This window comes from Salmo trutta, chromosome 15 (genome assembly GCF_901001165.1).
Source record: "Salmo trutta chromosome 15, fSalTru1.1, whole genome shotgun sequence".
In the NCBI taxonomy this organism is placed as follows: domain Eukaryota; kingdom Metazoa; phylum Chordata; class Actinopteri; order Salmoniformes; family Salmonidae; genus Salmo; species Salmo trutta.
The window spans coordinates 46,102,750-46,122,635 of NC_042971.1; the positions used below are offsets into that span (position 1 = coordinate 46,102,750).

The 19,886-nt window shown below is 42.0% G+C and overlaps 1 protein-coding gene across 5 annotated transcripts in view; it reads left to right on the forward strand.

Moving 5' to 3' along the window:
- The window catches only part of LOC115149148 (protocadherin alpha-C2), an 80,435-nt gene that overhangs the window by 22,860 nt on the left and 37,689 nt on the right, over positions 1–19,886 (forward strand). The window contains exons 1-2 of one of the 5 annotated variants that reach the window (XM_029691707.1): positions 4,287–6,179; positions 13,565–14,344. The exons of 2 other annotated variants lie outside the window; for them this stretch is intronic. In XM_029691707.1, the coding sequence (XP_029547567.1) occupies positions 4,584–6,179; positions 13,565–14,344 (2,376 nt within the window). In that variant the 5' untranslated portion in view covers positions 4,287–4,583. Of the gene's footprint in view, positions 1–4,285; positions 6,960–11,619; positions 14,345–19,886 lie in introns of those variants that run through there. 2 more of the 5 variants (XM_029691706.1, XM_029691704.1) reach the window with 2 other exon arrangements.

Genomic DNA, 19,886 nt, shown 5'->3' on the forward strand with positions numbered 1-19,886 from the left:
AAGTAGATGTCTTAACCGACTTGCCAAAACTATAGTTTGTTAACAAGACGTTTGTGGAGTGGTTGAAAAACGAGTTTTAGTGACTCCAACCTAAGTGTATGTAAACTTCCGACTTCAACTGTATATATATATATATATATATATATATAGGGGGAAACTAGAAGTGGGGGAAACTAGAAGTGAGTGGTGCTGAATGCATTTTTTTAATGCAAACAGTACACAGCTATAGCTAGTTAGCTAGCTAGCATAGCAAACCAAACAAATCAATCTGCTTCCATTTCTGCAATTCTGTTGATACCAATATTTTGAATAACTAAAATAATACATCTTTATTATAAAAAATTTAAAAATACAGTAAAAACACTTGGTGTTGCTGTAAACCGTGATTATATTGTGTTGATCAGGTTCCTCCTTCCTTCCCGCACTTCCCCTGCTGAAGGCACAGTCAAGCAAGTTTGGTGAGAGGAGAATGCACTTGAGATGTACTGTATGTAAAAAGAACCGCGGTATACTAGTCAAGAGATTATTCTTAACGATACTTTGCAATATAATGAAACTATCATAAACAACTTAAGCCTACATAAGAATCGGGAGGTCCGTGGATAGTGATGGGCCTTTCCGGTAGTGCAGAACCCTCTCCCTTGCCTGAATCCCCCACACCTTCGTGTGAAAGTGCACGCACTCAATTCTTAATTCAAATCAAATCAAATGTATTTATATAGCCCTTCGTACATCAGCTGAAATCTCAAAGTGCTGTACAGAAACCCAGCCTAAAACCCCAAACAGCAAGCAATGCATGTGAAAGAAGCACGGTGGCTAGGAAAAACTCGCTAGGAAAAACTCCCTAGAAAGGCCAAAAACCTAGGAAGAAACCTAGAGAGGAACCAGGCTATGAGGGGTGGCCAGTCCTCTTCTGGCTGTGCCTGGTGGATATTATAACAGAACATGGTCAAGATGTTAAAATGTTCATAAATGACCAGCATGGTCAAATAATAATAATCATAGTAGTTGTCGAGGGTGCAACAAGCACGTCCGGTGAACAGGTCAGGGTTCCGTAGCCGCAGGCAGAACAGTTGAAACTGGAGCAGCAGCATGGCCAGGTGGACTGGGGACAGCAAGGACTCATCATGCCAGGTAGTCCCGAGGCATGGTCCTAGGGCTCAGGTCCTCCGAGAGAAAGAAAGAAAGAGAGAAAGAGAGAATTAGAGAGAGCATATTTAAATTCACACAGGACACCGGATAAGACAAGAGAAATACTCCAGATGTAACAGACTGACCCTAGCCCCCCGACACATAAACTACTGCAGCATAAATACTGGAGGCTGAGACAGGAGGGATCAGAAGACACTGTGGCCCCATCCGATGATACCCCCGGACAGGGCCAAACAGGCAGGATATAACCCCACCCACTTTGCCAAAGCACAGCCCCCACACCACTAGAGGGATGTCTACAACCACCAACTTACCGTCCTAAGATAAGGCCGAGTATAGCCCACAAAGATCTCCGCCATGGCACAACCCAAGGTCATGGGGGGGGCGCCAACCCAGACAGGAAGACCATGTCAGTGACTCAACCCACTCAAGTGAGGCACCCCTCCCATGGACGGCATGGAAGAACACCAGTAAGCCAGTGACTCAGCCCCTGTAATAGGGTTAGAGGCAGAGAATCCCAGTGGAAAGAGGGGAACCGGCAAGGCAGAGACAGCAAGGGCGGTTCGTTGCTCCAGCCTTTCCGTTCACCTTCACACTCCTGGGCCAGACTATACTTAATCATAGGACCTACTGAAGAGATACGTCTTCAGTAAAGACTTAAAGGTTGAGACTGAGTCTGCGTCTCTCACATGGGTAGGCAGACCATTCCATAAAAATGGAGCTCTATAGGAGAAAGCCCTACCTCCAGCCGTTTGCTTAGAAATTCTAGGGACAATTAGGAGGCCTGCGTCTTGTGACCGTAGCGTACGTGTAGGTATGTACGGCAGGACCAAATCGGAAAGATAGGTAGGAGCAAGCCCATGTAATGATTTGATTTGATTTGATTTAAATCTCTTTACCAAAATTTGTCATCTCTCCCATATCTTATTTGACTAGTAGTTGTTCTGAAATGTTTATTGCTTGCCTACAGTTTACTCCCTCCTCTATGTTTTATATAACACACCTACATTAACTATTCATTTTGGTTGCCTATGCTGACGTGAAGTTTGTTCTATAGAAATTATTTGACTCTGATGTGTGCCACAGAGAGTATTTGACTCTAGCCACAAAATGAAGAAAATTAGAAGGGGGGGGGGGGATTTCGGCAAGACAATTTTCTCCTTCGATCCGAGACATTATAGATCATTGTACATGTAATGGAAATACATGACAACAATCCATTTTGCAGCAAACCTCTCTACAATGTGAAAGTTCCGATTGGAACCAAAATAATATATCTCACTTCATTATATTTGGATGAGGGTATGAACAGTGACATTGTTTACTATTTTGTTGGTAACAGGAATGTAAAAGGACCTAGTATATTTGCTATTGACCCATATACTGGGGATGTATCAGTGAAAGGTAATGTTGACTATGAAGAAAACGTTGGGACTGAGTTACGAGTCCAGGCTGCAGACCAAGGCCAACCTCCAAAAACGACACATTGTAAAGTGTTGGTGGAAGTAGTCGATATAAATGACAATGCTCCAGAGATAGCGATAACATCACTCATGAGCACAGTAAGAGAGGATGACAAGTCTGGCGCTGCTGTTGCTTTAGTAATGCTCTCAGATAAAGATGGGGGTAAAAATGGAATTGTGAATTGTCAGATAAGTGATACTGTTCCTTTCAAACTGCAGTTTTCTTATAAAAATCACTACTCTTTATTTGTGGACGGGCCTCTAGACAGAGAGAAATGTTCTCAGTACAACATCAGTATTGTTGCTATGGACGAGGGGACCCCAGCTCTCTCCATCCCCAGTGTTTTTACTGTACACTTTCTGATGTAAAAGACAATCCACCCCGTTATCCAGAACGTCTTATTAACACGGATTTAAAGGATAATAGATGGGAGCTGGTCTTACTCCAAATCTACTCAGCAGAAAAATGTGTGTTTAGTTCTGAAGCACTGAAGAGTGACGTAGTAGTTTTCCCCACGCTGTTTCCACCTGCTGATGCTGATTGGAAGCTGATAAGTATTAATGGAAGGTACACTTTTCAAAGGACTCCACTCTGCCAAATATTGAGAACGTAAGGAAGGATAACTTTTCATAAGGTATCTGCTTTTTTGTCATTGCGTTCTTATCGTTTTTTGTTTAACTGACTAATTATTATCTTGCGGCGCAAATTCTACATACTTTGTTGGAGTTCATCCCTTCTAACTTGATGAGACAGCTGAAGTTGTCTGGGTACGGTTTTGGTCAGGAAAAATCCAGCTCTAAATTGATGAGGTGTTTGGCTCTTCAATTCAGGACCTGTTATGTTTTTTTCCTATGTTATTCCTTTCTATCAGATTCATTTGTGAACCTGTCAACATATTGTAGTTTTGGGTTGTTTATTGTAGAAGCAACAACCGGTAAAGTTATTATCTGCGCATCATTTATGTTAAATCATTACCAGCAGTCTCATTACTGTCACGGGTAGTTATGTAACTCATTTTCCCCCCATATTTTCATGTGCTAGCAAGTCTCTCAATCTACATAATGTAGCCTACTTGGTCATGTTTGTAATGTCTCAGAATTGTTCATTGTTTTCGATTCCCATGTGTAATCACATGTAACTGGTGTGAAATCGCTAGTTGGCGGGAGCGCGCTAAAAGCGTTTCAATCGGTGACGTCACTCGCTCTGACACACTGAAGTAGTTGTTTCCCTTGGCTGGAGCGTTAGGTAACGATGCTTTGTGGGAGGCAGTTGTTGATGTGCTCAGACAGTCCCTGGTGCGAGCCCAGGTAGAGGAGAGGAGAGGGACGGAAGTAAAACTGTTACACACACATGACCAAACCAGCTTGTTTACAGGTCGAAGATACACTATTGTTACAGTTTCATCCTTATATTTGAACTTGAACTCTGTAAATGGTTGTTTATTTTTATCATTAAGAACCACGGTAGTGTAATAGAGACATAGCAAACTTACAGGGGCAGCAGGGAGCCTAGTGGTTAGAGCGTTGGACTAATAACCGAAAGGTTGCAATATCAAATCCCGAACTGACAAGGTAAAAATCTGCTATTCTGCCCCTGAACAAGGCAGTTAACCTACTGTTCTTAGGCTGTCATTGAAAATAAGAGTTTGTTCTTAACTGACTTGCCTAGTTAGATAAAGGTAAAATAAATAAACTGCTATGTGAATAGTATTTGTGCTGTATATATACAACAAACACAGGATGTCGCTGTTGACCATGAACATTAATTCTAGGAGGAGTAATGCTGGACTAGTCATGTGAATACTAAAAAAGGAATGGAGTTGAAACCAGTAGTGTGTTTTGGGATGAGAGGAAAATGCTTGTGCGTCCTGGATTACTTGGGTTGTATCAACACGGATTAGCAGAGCTTGTATTATTTTAATTCTTTCCCTTTTAGTATATTTTGGACAAGCGTTTACTTGCACAGCCATGGGCCTGTGTGACCACATAAGACGTGTTGGGATACAATGTCTTCTGCTGCTTTGTTCATGGGGATTGTGTTCCGGACAGTTCGTGTATTCAGTCTCAGAGGAGGTGGATAAAGGAACAATTGTTGGAAATATCGCCAAAGACCTAAATCTTAACGTGAGGGAACTAGAATCTAGAGAGATTCAGATAGTAACCGGATCCAGACGGAGGTATTTTGATATCGACGTGAAGACTGGCGTTCTTTTTGTCAATGAGATAATTGACAGAGATGCCATCTGCCCCAACTCCATAAAATGCTCCATAGATGTAGAAGCTATAATGAATCATCCCATGCGAATCCATCGTATTGAAGTAAACATTTTGGACATAAATGACAACGCGCCATCATTTCAAGAGCGCATTCACGTTATCAATATGACCGAATATGCCTCTCCAGGTGAAAGATTTCCATTACCACTTGCCGGTGATGCGGACGTTGGCAGTAAATCGATAAAAACCTACAACCTGAGCCCGAATGAATACTTCTCTCTGGATGTACAGAGCGGTGGAGAGCAGAGTGTGACTGCTGAGTTAGTGCTGCAGAAAGCTTTAGACCGAGAGAAACAAGCTGTGATTAAGCTGGTACTGATAGCTGTTGACGGAGGAAAACCTCCACGATCCGGGACTTTAGAGGTAATAATTAATGTGATAGATGTGAACGACAACAGCCCGATTTTCACTAAATCTCTGTATAAAGTCCAAGTCTTAGAAAATGTTACATTTGGAACTTTAGTTCTAATCATCAACGCAACAGACATAGACGAAGCTGCAAACGGTGAGATTGAATACTCATTCATTGGTAACAGAGAAATGGATCTTCATAGGCTGTTTGCAGTCAATCAGCACACAGGTGAAATGACCATTAAAGGAGGTTTAGATCACGAGGAGAACCCTGCGTTTGAAATCCGTGTACAAGCAAAAGACAAGGGTAATCCACCAAGGAGTGCCCATTCAAAAGTCCTAATTGAAATACTTGATATCAATGATAATACACCCGAGATAGAAATAACATCACTGACCACTGCAGTCAAAGAAGATGCCGAAAAAGGTACAGCAGTGGCTTCATTGAGTATTGGAGACAAAGATGGGAGTAAAAATGGACTCATCAACGCATTTATTATAGGAGATTTTCCTTTTAAATTACAGTCGTCGTATAAGAACTATTATTCTTTAGTGGTAGACGGGCCTCTAGACAGAGAGAGTGCCTCTCTTCATAACGTAACTATTAAAGCCATTGATGAAGGGACCCCACCTCTCTCCAGTTCTATTGTTATTACTGTACACATTTCTGATGTGAATGACAACGCCCCACTCTTTCCGCAGCCCACATTGAACTTTTATATAGAGGAGAACAGTCCCGTGGGGGTTCGTGTTGGCAGCGTGACAGCGAATGACCCGGATATCAATGAAAACTCTCAATTGACGTATACACTATCAAAAAACAAAACATACGGCCGTTTGTCAACATTTCTAAACGTAAATTCTCTAACTGGTGAAATATTCAGCTTACTGTCATTTAACTTCGAAGAAATTAAAACATTCCAGTTCCAAGTTCAGGCCACAGACTCTGGTGTTCCTCCACTAAGCAGCAACGTCACTGTCAACGTTTTTATCCTGGATGAGAATGACAACAGTCCTGTGATTCTCCCGCCCTATTCTGACCACGGCTCCGTTCATTCTGAGAACATTCCTTATTCTGCTGACGCGGGATACTTTGTGGCCAAGATCAGGGCTGTAGACGCCGACTCTGGTTATAATGCGCTGCTTTTTTATCACATCTCTGAACCAAAGGGGACCAATCTATTCAGAATTGGAACCAACAACGGAGAAATAAGGACTAAGAGACGCATGAGTGACAATGACTTAAAAACTCACCGGTTGGTCATTCTGGTGTCTGATAATGGAGAACCTTCCCTGTCTGCGACTGTGTCTATTGATGTTGTGGTCGTTGAAAGTACAGATGACATGCAGACAACTTTCAGACAACTGCCTGTAAAGGAGGAGAGTTTCTCAGATTTAAATCTGTATCTGCTCGTCGCCATTGTGTCAGTATCAGTGATATTTCTACTGAGCCTCATCAGTTTAATAGTTGTAAAATGCCACAGGACAGACGGCAGTTTCAGCAGGTACAGCGCCCCCATGATCACCACCCACCCTGACGGGAGCTGGTCTTACTCCAAATCTACTCAGCAGTATGACGTGTGTTTCAGCTCTGACACAATGAAGAGTGACGTAGTAGTTTTCCCCACGCCGTTTTCATCTGCTGATGGCGAGCTGATCAGCATTAATGGCGGGGATACTTTTCAAAGGACAAGAACGGTTCCTAGTAGTGAGAAGGTGAGCTATTGTTTTCTTTAATGACCCCCTATTCTATTCAAAACCATGATTTTAACATACTGTTATGGTTGTGTTTTCGTTTTGGATTTCCCAATATTTTATTTAGGCCTAACTTACATTTTCTTGATTGTTGGCTTATATTAGCCTTTTAGGTAATGAAATGTGACTTGCCAGTACTAGGAAGTTATATGTATTTAACCCTTGTGCTTTGCTGAAGAAAAAAAAACGTCCATTTTGGTATGGGTCACATTGAGCCAGGCACAGTTTAAACACACTCAAGACAGTCAAAGTAAAAACAGACAACTTGATTTTGTCTTGTCAGACCTTTCAGAAATAAGAAATACAAGAATATTTCATTTCAAAACTCTATATTTAACTTCAAAAAGAAAGGAGGACCAAGGCACTCTTCATATAATTAATTAAAATGCCTTTATTAGTATGGCATGTTCAATAGAAACAATGTTTTTAAAAAACCGATGCGTTTCGGCTGCATGGCCTTCATCAGGGTCTACAAAGAAATAATCCAATGTTCTCTGTTTAACAGCTTTTCCAATTAACCCTAATTAGAAGGGGGAGTGGTTAAAATTGATTGGACACACCTAGTAAGCAATAGTATACACACTTTAAATTGAAATGCTGTAGCTATGTTATCATAAAAATGTAACTCCAAACTAGAAGTATCAGAACACTTAGAAAGGTAGTTCTAACCTTAAATATGTCTGGGCGAAGTGTCAAGAATAAGAAAGCAATACATTCCATAGTACACTTGAACACAGCAAAACATGAACAACAAGAGTCTAAACATAGCTGAGGGCAATTGAGCAAAAATATCCACTAGATGACAGCAAATGTACCCATCACAACCCTACAGGAAGGGTGAGAAATCCATATCTTCATTTAAATGGATGTGGAGTCTCTTTACTCCACCATTGAACATGAACAAGGTTTGGCAGCTATGCACCATTTCTTGAGTATCCGACCTGAAATTGAGATGCCTCCTACAGAATTCATTGTTTCACTGACTGAATGGACTCTTAATCATAACATCTTTATCTTTCAGGACCGTATTTTTAAACAGGTCAAAGGATGTGCCATGGGAGCTTGCTATAGCCCTTCCTATGCTGGTTTGTACTTAGGTAAATGGGAAAATGACTTCATTTTGGATCCTTCTAATAACCATTTCTTTGACCGGATTATATGGTGGGGACGCTATATTGATGATGTTTGCCTTTTTTGGTCTGGCTCAGAAGATGAACTTATTTCCTTCCACCAATACCTTAACAGCATTAACCCTAACATCAAACTAACTATGGAGTATAGCAAGGATAACATTCATTTTTTGGACCTCGACATCAGTAAAAATGACAAAGGTTGTTTGCATACATCAATCTTTAGGAAGCCTACAGATGGGAATACCATTCTGAGGGCAGACAGCTTTCACCCCAAAAGGCTAAAAGAGAATATTCCATATGGCCAATTCCAAAGAGTCCGCAGAATTTGCGATCAGGAAACAGACTATGTTGTCAAATCTGCTGAATTGGAGAATCGTTTCTTGAATCGGGGCTACAGCGTCCAGGTCCTGAAAGATGCAGGTATAAGGGCTGGATTACTTGACAGAGAGAACTTGTTGCGAAGGGGAGTGCCTCGTGATGCATCAGAGAGAGTGTATTTTGTTACAAAATACAGCACTGAAGCAGAGAACATTAAAAGAATCATTAAAAATAATTGGGGAATCATCCAAAGTGATATGCTACTACGCCAAATCTTTCCTGAGCCACCAGTCATAAGCTTTAAGAGATGTCCTACCCTAAAGGACAAATTAGTCCACAGTTATCTTCCGGGTGACTCTCAAAAAACTTGGCTTGGCCACAAACCCAAGGGCTCTTTTAAATGTAACCAGTGCAACCATTGCAGAAATATTGCACAGAAAAAGTATTTCGTTGATACAGCTTCCAAAATGGAGTATTACGTCAAGCATTTCATTAACTGCAAAACCACTCATGTCATCTATAGATTGGAATGTCCACAGTGCAAGGTGTTCTACATTGGACGGACAAAGAGACGCCTTCAAGATCGCCTAGCGGAACACAAGTACGCCATACGGGTAGGCAATGACGACTCCCCCATGGCAAGGCACTACAAGTCCTTACACCATGGCAACCCTGCCTCCCTACAAGCTATGGGTATTGATCATATCCCGGCCTCTATTAGAAAAGGGGACCGCCTTAAACAGTTAAACCAAATGGAAAGTTTTTGGATTTACAAACTACAGGCCACTAAATACCCGGGTTTAAATGAAGATATGGATTTCTCACCCTTCCTGTAGGGTTGTGATGGGTACATTTGCTGTCATCTAGTGGATATTTTTGCTCAATTGCCCTCAGCTATGTTTAGACTCTTGTTGTTCATGTTTTGCTGTGTTCAAGTGTACTATGGAATGTATTGCTTTCTTATTCTTGACACTTCGCCCAGACATATTTAAGGTTAGAACTACCTTTCTAAGTGTTCTGATACTTCTAGTTTGGAGTTACATTTTTATGATAACATAGCTACAGCATTTCAATTTAAAGTGTGTATACTATTGCTTACTAGGTGTGTCCAATCAATTTTAACCACTCCCCCTTCTAATTAGGGTTAATTGGAAAAGCTGTTAAACAGAGAACATTGGATTATTTCTTTGTACACCCTGATGAAGGCCATGCAGCCGAAACGCGTCGGTTTTTTAAAAACATTGTTTCTATTGAACATGCCATACTAATAAAGGCATTTTAATCAATTATATGAAGAGTGCCTTGGTCCTCCTTTCTTTTTGATGACCAACTCAACCCTTTTACCAAAGAGCACCTTCTGTCTACCAACATTTACTATTGTGTACCTTAGTAGCGCTTCCCTTCCTCCTCTTTCTCTATATTTAGCTATTTGTTAAACATATTTCCTTTCTCACAAACAAGCATTTTGTGTTTGGAGCTCATTTTTGAGTGTCTGTGTGAGAGATCTGCTGCTTCACACTGAGAAAGAGAAGCTTGGGAATGGTCATTTTCACCCAAACATAGTTATAATAGTTGATCCAGAACCAGTAAAAACAAAATACATCAAAGAGACTTGTTTATTTTGGACCTGTGCAAATATCTATACACATGAAAGCCTCTGGGTCAAAATGACCCACAGCATCATGTTTGTATACAAAATCTACACAGACATTCCACAACACATCAGTGTATCCACATTTAGAAGTTATTAGAATAATAGCGAAGACATCAAAACTGTGAAATAACACATATTGAATCATATAGTAAGAAAAAAAGTGTTAAACAAATGAAAATATATTTTAGATTTTAGATTCTTCAAAGTAGCCACCCTTTGCCTTGATGACAGCTTTGTAAACACTTAGATTCCTCTCGACCAGCTTCATGAGGTAGTCACCTGGAATGCATTTCATTTAACAGGTGTGCCTTGTTAAAAGTTAATTTGTGGAATGTCTTTCCTTCTTAATGCGTTTGAGCCAATCAGTTGTGTTGTGACAAGGTAGGGGTGGTATATAGAAGATAGCCCTATTTGGTAAAAGACCAAGTCCATATTATGGCAAGAACAGCTCAAAGAAGCAAAGAGAAATGACAGCCCATCATTACTTTAAGACATGAAGGTCAGTCAATTTGGAAAATGTCAAGAACTTTGAAAGTTTCTTCAAGTGCAGTCGCAAAAACCATCAAGTGCTATGATAAAACTGGCTCTCATGAGGACTGCCACAGGAAAGGAAGACCCAGAGTTACCTCTGCTGCAGAGGATACGTTCTTTAGAGTTACCAGCCTGAGAAATTGGAGCCCAAATAAATGCTTCACAGAGTTCAAGTAACAGACACATCTCAACATCAACTGTTCAGAGCTGACGGCTTGAATCAGGCCTTCATGGTTGGATTGCTGCAAAGAAACCAATACTAAAGGGCACTAATAAGAAGAAGAGACTTGCTTGGGCCAAGAAACACGAGCAATGAACATTAGACCGGTGGAAATCTGTACTTTGGTCTGATGAGTCCAAATTCGAGACTTTTGGTTCCAACCACCGTGTCTTTGTGAGATGCAGAGTAGGCGAATGGATGATCTCTGCATATGTGGTTCCCATCTTGAAGCATGGAAGAGGAGGTGTGATGGTGTGGGGCTGCATTGCTGGTGACACTCTCTGTGATTTATTTAGAATTTAAGGCACACTTAACCAGCATGGCTACCACAGCATTCCTCAGCGATACTCCATCCCATCTGGTTTGCGCTTAGTGGGACTATAATTTGTTTTTCAACAGGACAATGACCCAACACACCTCCAGGCTGTGTAAAGGCTATTTGACCAAGAAGGAGAGTGATGTAGTGCTGCATCAGATGACCTGGCCTCCACAATCACCAGACCTCAACCCATTTGAGATGGTTTGGGATGAGTTGGTACGCAGAGTGAATAAACAGCAGCCAACAAGTGCTCAGCAAATGTGGGAACTCCTTCAAGACTGTTGGAAAAGCTTTCCAGGGGAAGCTGGTTGAGAGAATGCCAAGAGTGCAAAGTTGTCATCAAGGCAAAGGGTGGCTACTTTGAAGACTCTCAAATATATTTTGATTTGTTTCACACATCTTTTGTAGTAAAAATAAAGAAAAACCCTTGAATGAGTAGGTGTGTCCAAACTTTTGACTGGTACTGTATATATAGAATGCATATCATTTTGGCTACTACTCGTTAAACAGCAGAGATGTGCATTGTTTTGTCTTTAAAAAATGTTCCACACGGTGGCACTACAGACCATGAATCATGTATAAAAAAAACGTATTTTAGTGGACTCCGCCTCTCACAGAATCTCATGTGACCAAGGACAGTAGCATCCTCTGTGAAATGAAACAGGGAATTGGAGCGAACGAGTTGTGAAGGATATTGTTTTGCTTTAATCTGTGAAGCTATGTTTAGCAATAAGTGGTTTGAATTTTAATGACTACTGGGTTGCATTGTTACTGTTTGTGGAGACAATGACTACTTCTACAATTTACACCCACTCGCGGATTTATTTGTATTTGTTACTCATGTGTTCCTGCATGCAAGTATCCTCCGAACAAATTGTGTATTATATTTCCGAGGAAGTAAACCAGGGTACGTTCGTTGGGAATTTGGCTAAGGATTTGAATCTGAACGTACAAGATATGGAGTCACGAATGTTTCAGCTCGTCTCTGCCTCAAATAAGAGGTACTTCGATGTAAATCTGAAAACGGGAGTCTTGTATGTGACCGAGAGAATCGACCGGGAGGAGCTTTGTCCAAATGCTCGTTCGTGCGCTTTACATCTAGAGGCCATTGTTAATCATCCATTGAGCCTGCATCGGGTGGAGATACATGTTGTGGACATCAATGACAATCCACCCACTTTCCCTGTGAAAGCACACGCCTTTAATATATCTGAATCGGTGCCTCCTGGTGTTAGGTTCTCGTTGATGAGCGCATTGGATCCTGATGTTGGCTCGAATGGGGTAAAAATCTTCACGTTGAGCCCAAATGAGCACTTTTCTTTGGATGTACAGAGCGGTGGAGAGCAACGTTTGTCTGCTGAGTTGGTATTACAGAAAGCATTAGACCGAGAGAGACAGGCGGTTATCAATCTTTTAGTGACTGCAACTGATGGGGGAAACCCTGCTCTATCCGGGACAATGGCAATTGTAGTTAATGTGTTGGATAACAATGACAATACACCTGTTTTTAGCAGCCCTCTTTACAAAATACGTGTGAATGAAAATGCAGCTCCAGGAACTAAGATTTTAACACTGAATGCAACTGATTTAGATGACGGTCCAAATGGCGAGGTTTTATATCTATTCAGCCGACATGGTCAGGAAAAAAACCTGCATACATTTGCGATTAATCCCATTTCCGGTGACATCACCATCAAAGGAGTCATAGATTTTGAAGAAACTGCATTTTATGAAATAAGGGCTGAGGCACAGGATAAGGGACAATCTCCAACCAACACTCATTGTAAAGTGTTGGTTGAAGTAGTTGATGTTAATGACAACGTGCCAGAGATAAGTGTTACGTCATTGTTGCCCACGGTGAGGGAAAATGTTACATCTGGCACTGTTATAGCACTCGTTACTGTAATAGATAAAGATGGAGGAAACAATGGGAAGGTGAACTGTAGATTAGTCGGCGAATCACCTTTCAATCTTCAAACTTCGTATCGTAATTATTACTCTCTCGTTCTCAACGGCGCATTGGATAGAGAGAGTGACTCACAATACAATGTCACCATCATAGCAACAGATGAAGGGACTCCTCCTCTGTCTAGCACGAGCGTTACCACGGTTTATATTTCTGATGTAAATGATAATGCACCACGTTTCGCAGACAGAACCCTCAATGTGTACGTCAAGGAAAATGCACCCACTGGAGCGCTCATGTACACTGTGTCCGCATATGATCCAGACTCTAATGAAAACGCCCAGGTGAGGTATTCAGACTTGAACAGCCACTCAAAGGGAGCTGTAGGTTCTCATTTAGTCAGTATTAACTCATTAAATGGTGAACTTTACAGCTTGCAATCTTTTAACTACGAGGAGTTGAAAAAGTTTGACTTTCAAGTTCAGGCCACAGACTCTGGTGTTCCTCCACTAAGCAGCAACGTCACTGTCAACGTTTTTATCCTGGATGAGAATGACAACAGTCCTGTGATTCTCCCGCCCTATTCTGACCACGGCTCCGTTCATTCTGAGAACATTCCTTATTCTGCTGACGCGGGATACTTTGTGGCCAAGATCAGGGCTGTAGACGCCGACTCTGGTTATAATGCGCTGCTTTCTTATCACATCTCTGAACCAAAGGGGACCAATCTATTCAGAATTGGAACCAACAACGGAGAAATAAGGACTAAGAGACGCATGAGTGACAATGACTTAAAAACTCACCCGTTGGTCATTCTGGTGTCTGATAATGGAGAACCGTCCCTGTCTGCGACTGTGTCTATTGATGTTGTGGTCGTTGAAAGTACAGATGACATGCAGACAACTTTCAGACAACTGCCTGTAAAGGAGGAGAGTTTCTCAGATTTAAATCTGTATCTGCTCGTCGCCATTGTGTCAGTATCAGTGATATTTCTACTGAGCCTCATCAGTTTAATAGTTGTAAAATGCCACAGGACAGACGGCAGTTTCAGCAGGTACAGCGCCCCCATGATCACCACCCACCCTGACGGGAGCTGGTCTTACTCCAAATCTACTCAGCAGTATGACGTGTGTTTCAGCTCTGACACAATGAAGAGTGACGTAGTAGTTTCCCCCACGCCGTTTTCATCTGCTGATGGCGAGCTGATCAGCATTAATGGCGGGGATACTTTTCAAAGGACAAGAACGCTTCCTAGTAGTGAGAAGGTGAGCTATTGTTTTCTTTAAGACCCCCTATTTAATTCATTCACTGCTTATGGATTTGGCTTTTATAAAAATGTTGTTGGATGATTATTGACAGTGACATTGAGTACGGTTACATGCACACAATAGTACGATTATTGTGGATAGTCAGATTAATATAATAGTTCAATTAAAACTTTTACATGCTTTGCAAGAATAACAATTTCCCTAATAATCTTTACAATCAGGCTACCTGATGGCACTCTGATGAATGCAGAAAATCCCCAATCAAAATATACGTTCTACCACATCGACCATGTTATTTTTGGGAAACATATTTGATTCTAAGTTCGACATAACGTTTGTATGTGAAAAAAAACTTCTAAGACGCGTACATTCAGTTGTTCCAAACTCACTTCACTCGCGATAAAGAGGGAGGCTCGCTCGGCTCGTGCTAGCACATGCGCAGATCAAACACACAGCTGGAACGCCGATAAAGGTGTTTACATGTCCTAATAATTCTACAGATTGCTTAGAAAATCAGATGTTTTAATCGGCGCATGCTTACTTCTATTTTGACCTTACGCTGATTAAGATAAACAGAGTAAAGTGTTTACATGACTATTGCATAATCTGGCTAATGGCACAATCCGTTTAATATCGAATTATTAGTGTGCATGTAAGCCTATACATTGTCTTCGATTGTGAAGATTTCACATAACAGCTACTGCTGCTTCATCATACGTGGTGTTAGTACTTTAAAGCAGGGCTGTCAAACTCATTCCACGGAGGGCATAGTGTCTGCGGGGTTTAGTTTTTTCATTTCAATTTAGACCTAGGTGAAGGGAGTTCTCCAAATGAAATGAAATGTATTTATAAAGCTTTACATCGGCAGATGTTACAAAGTGCTTATACAGAAACCCAGCCTAAAACCCCAAACATCAAGCAATGTAGATGTAAAAGCACGGTGGCTAGGAAATTACTGACCTTACTAGTTACTGACCTTACAAATTACTGACCTTACAAATTACTGACCTTACAAATTTCTGACCTTAATTCATCAATCAAGTACAAGGGGGAGCGAAAACCCGCAGAGTTTTGTATAGGCCTATTTCAGCACCCCGCAGCAGCATCAGTACTGATGTATAGTATAGGCCCATTTTAGGGCCACTGTGGAGAACAGCAGCATCAGTGCTGATGTATAGTATAGTCCTATTTCAGCACCACCGGTGTGGACAGCAGCATCAGTACTGAGCTATAGTACAGGTCTATTTCTGCACCACCAAGCTATAGCAAAACATCAATCAATCAATCAAATTTATTTATAAAGCCCTTTTTACATCAGCCGATGTCCAAAAAGTGTTGTACAGAAACCCAGCCTAAAACCGCAAACAGCAAGCAATGCAGATTTAGAAGCACAGTGGCTAGGAAAAACTCCCTAGAAAGGCCGGAACCTAGGAAGAAACCTAGAAAGGAACCAGGCTCTGCGGGGTGGCCAGTCCTTTTCTGGCTGTGCCGGGTGGAGATTATAACAGAACATGGCCAAGATGTTCAAACATTCATAGATGACCAGCAAGGTCAGATAATGATAATCACAGTGGTTGTAGAGGGTGCAACAGGTCAGACCTCAGGAGAAAACGTCTGTTGGCTTTTCATAGTCGATCATTCAGAGTTAAAGACAGCAGGTGTGGTAGAGAGAGAGTCCAAAACAGCAGGTCCAGGACAAGGTAGCACGTCCAGTGAACAGGTCAGGGTTCCATAGCCGCAGGCAGAACAGTTGAAACTGGAGCAGCAGCAAGACCAGGTGGACTGGGGACAGCAAGGAGTCATCAGGCCAGGTAGTCCTGAGTCATGGTCCTAGGGCTCGGGTCATCGAAGAGAAGAGAGAGAGAGAAAGAGAGAAAGAGAGAGAGAGAGAATGAGAAAGAGAGAGAAATAATTAGAGGGAGCATAGTTAAATTCACACAGGACACCGGATAAGACAGGAGAAATACACTGGAGGCTGAGACAAGGGGTCGGGAGACACTGTGGCCCTGTCCTGACGATACCCACGGACAGGGCCAAACAGGCAGGATATAACCCCACCCACTTTGCATAAGCACAGCCTCCACACCACTAGAGGGATATCTCCAACCACCAACCTACTACCCTGAGACAACGCCGAGTGTAGCCCACAAAGATCTCCCCGACTGCAGGAACCCGAGGGGGGTGCCAACCTGGACAGGAAGATCACGTCAGTGACTCAACCCACTCAAGTGATGCACCCCTCCTAGGGACGGCATGGAAGGGCACCAGTAAGCCAGTGACTCAGCTCTCGCAATAGGGTTAGAGGCAGAGAATCCCAGTGGAGAGAGGGGAACCGGCTAGGAAGAGAAACAAGGGAGATTCGTCGCTCCAGTGCCTTTCCGTTCACCTTCACACCCCTGGGCCAGACTACACTCAATCATAGGACCTACCGAAGACATGAGTCTTCAATAAAGACTTAAAGGTCGAGACCGAGTCTGCGTCTCTCACATGGATAGGCGGACCATTCCATAAAAATGGATCTCTATAGGAGAAAGCCCTGCCTCCAGCTGTTTGCTTAGAAATTATAGGGACAGTAAGGAGGCCTGAATCTTGTGACCATAGCGTACGTATAGGTATGTACGGCAGGACCAAAGCGGAAAGATAGGTAGGAGCAAGCCCATGTAATGCTTTGTAGGTTAGTAAAACCTTGAAATCAGCCCTAGCCTTAACAGGAAGCCAGTGTAGAGAGGCTAGCACTTGAGTAATATGATCAAATCTTTTGGTTCTAGTCAAGATTCTTGCAGCCGTGTTTAGCACTGACTGAAGTTTATTTTGTGCTTTATCCGGGTAACCGGAAAGTAAAGCATTGCAGTAGGCTAATCTGGAAGGGACAAAAGCATTGATACATTTTTCTGCGTCGTTTTTGGACAGAAGGTTTCTGATTTTTGCAATGTTACGAAGATGGAAAAAAGCTGTCCTTGAAACAGTCTTGATATGTTCGTCAAAAGAGAGATCAGGGTCCAGAATAATGCAGAGGTCCTTCACAGTTTTATTTGAGATGACTGTACAACCATCAAGATTAATTGTCAGATCCAACACAAGATCTCTTTGTTTCTTGGGACCTAGACCTTGCATCTCTGTTTTGTCTGAGTTTAAAAGTAAAACATTTGCCGCCATCCACTTCCTTATGTCTGGATCACAGACTTCCAGGGAGGGCAATTTTGGGGCTTCAGCATGTTTCATCGAAATGTACAGCTGTGTATCGTCCACATAGCAGTGAAAGTTAACATTATGTTTCCAAATGACATCACCAAGAGGTCAAATATATAGTGAAAACAATAGTGGTCCTAAAACGGAACCTTGAGGCACACCGAAATTTACAGTTGATTTGTCAAAAGACAAACCATCCACAGAGACAAACTGATATCTTTCTGACAGATAAGATCTAAACCAGGGCAGAACTTGTCCATGTAGACCAATTTGGGTTTCCAATCTCTCCAAAAGAATGTGGTGATCAATGATATCAAAAGCAGCACTAAGGTCTAGGAGCACGAGGACAGATGCAGAGCCTTGGTCTGACGCCATTAAAAGGTAATTTACCACCTTCACGAGTGCAGTCTCAGTGCTATGATGGGGTCTAGAACCAGACAAGCATTTCGTATACATTGTTTATCTTCAGGAAGGCAGTGAGTTGCTGCGCAACAGCTTCTCTAAACTTTTTGAGAGGAATGGGAGATTCGCTATAGGCCGATAGTTTTTTTATATTTTCTGGGTCAAGGTTTGGCTTTTTCAAGAGAGGCTTTATTACTGCCACTTTTAGTGAGTTTAGTGAGTGGTACACATCCGGTGGATAGGGAGCCATTTGTTATATTCAACATAGGAGGGCCAAGCACAGGAAGCAGCTCTTTCAGTAGTTTAGTTGGAATAGGGTCCAGTATGCAGCTTGAAGGTTTAGAGGCCAAGACAATTTTCATCAATGTGTGTGTCAAGAGATATAGTATTAAAACACTTGAGTGTCTCCCTTGATCCTAGGTCCTGGCAGTGTTGTGCAAACTCAGGACAACTGAGCTTTGGAGAAATACGCATATTTAAAGAGGAGTCCGTAATTTGCTTTCTAATGATCATGATCTTTTTGTCAAAGAAGTTAATGAATTTATCACTGCTGAAGTGAACGCCATCCTCTCTTGGGAATGCTGCGTTTTAGTTAACTTTATGGCAGTATCAAAAGTAAATGTTGGATTGTTCTTATTCTCCTCAATTAAGTTGGAAAATAGGATGATCGAGCAGCATGGAGGGCTCTTCGATGCTGTACGGCTGTCACGCCCTGACCATAGAGAGCCTTTTATTCTCTATGTTGGTTAGGTCAGGGTGTGACTAGGGTGGGTTATCTAGGTTGTTTTATGTCTATGTTGGCCTGGTATGGTTCCCAATCAGAGGCATCTGTTTATCGTTGTCTCTGATTGGGGATCATATTTAGGCAGCCATTTCCCCACTGGTTTTTGTGGGATCTTATTTTGAGTATGCTGCACCTCTTATGCATGCTGCACCTCTTATGTTATGGTTCGTTGTTTGTTTCCTTTTTGTTTTGTAAGTTTCACAAAAAATAAAGATGTGGAACTCAGAGCACGCTGCACCTTGGTCTGTCTCTCCACACAACCGCAACAACGGCACTGTCTTTCCAAGCTAGTCGCAAGACTTCCAGTTTGGTGTAGTGCCATTTCCGTTCAAATTTTCTGGAAGCTTGCTTCAGGGCTCGGGTATTTTCTGTATACCAGGGAGCTAGTTTCTTATGACAACTGTTTTTGTTTTTAGGGGTGCGACTGCATCTATGGTATTATGCAAGGTTACATTTAGTTCCTCAGTTAGGTGGTCAACCGACTTTTGTACTCTTACATCCTTGGGTAGGTGGAGGGAGTCTAGAAGGGCATCTAGGAATATTTGTGTTGTCCGAGAATTTATAGCACGGCTTTTGATGATCATTGGTTGGGGTCTGAGCAGATTATTTGTTGCGATTGCAAACGTAATAAAATGGTGGTCCGATAGTCCAGGATTATGAGGAAAAACATTAGATCCACAATATTTATTCCACGGGACAAAACTAGGTCCAGAGTATGACTGTGGCAGTGAATAGGTCCGGAGACATGTTGGACAAAACCCATTGAGTTGATGATGGCTCCGAAAGCCTTTTGGAGTGAGTCTGTGGACTTTTCCATGTGAATATTTAAGTCACCAAAAATTTGAATATTATCTGCTATGAATACAAGGTCTGATAGGAATTCAGGGAACTCAGTGAGGAACGCTGTATACGGACCAGGAGGCCTGTAAACAGTAGTTATAAGTGAGTGAGTAGGCTGCATAGATTTCGTGACTAGAAGCTCAAAAGACGAAAACGTAGTCATTCTTTTTTTTGTAAATTGAAATATGCTGTCGTAAATGTTAGCAACACCTCCGCCTTTGTGGGATGCGCGGGGGATATGGTCACTAGTGTAACCAGGAGGTGAGGCCTCATTTAACACAGTAAATTCATCAGGCTTAAGCCATGTTTCAGTCAGGCCAATCA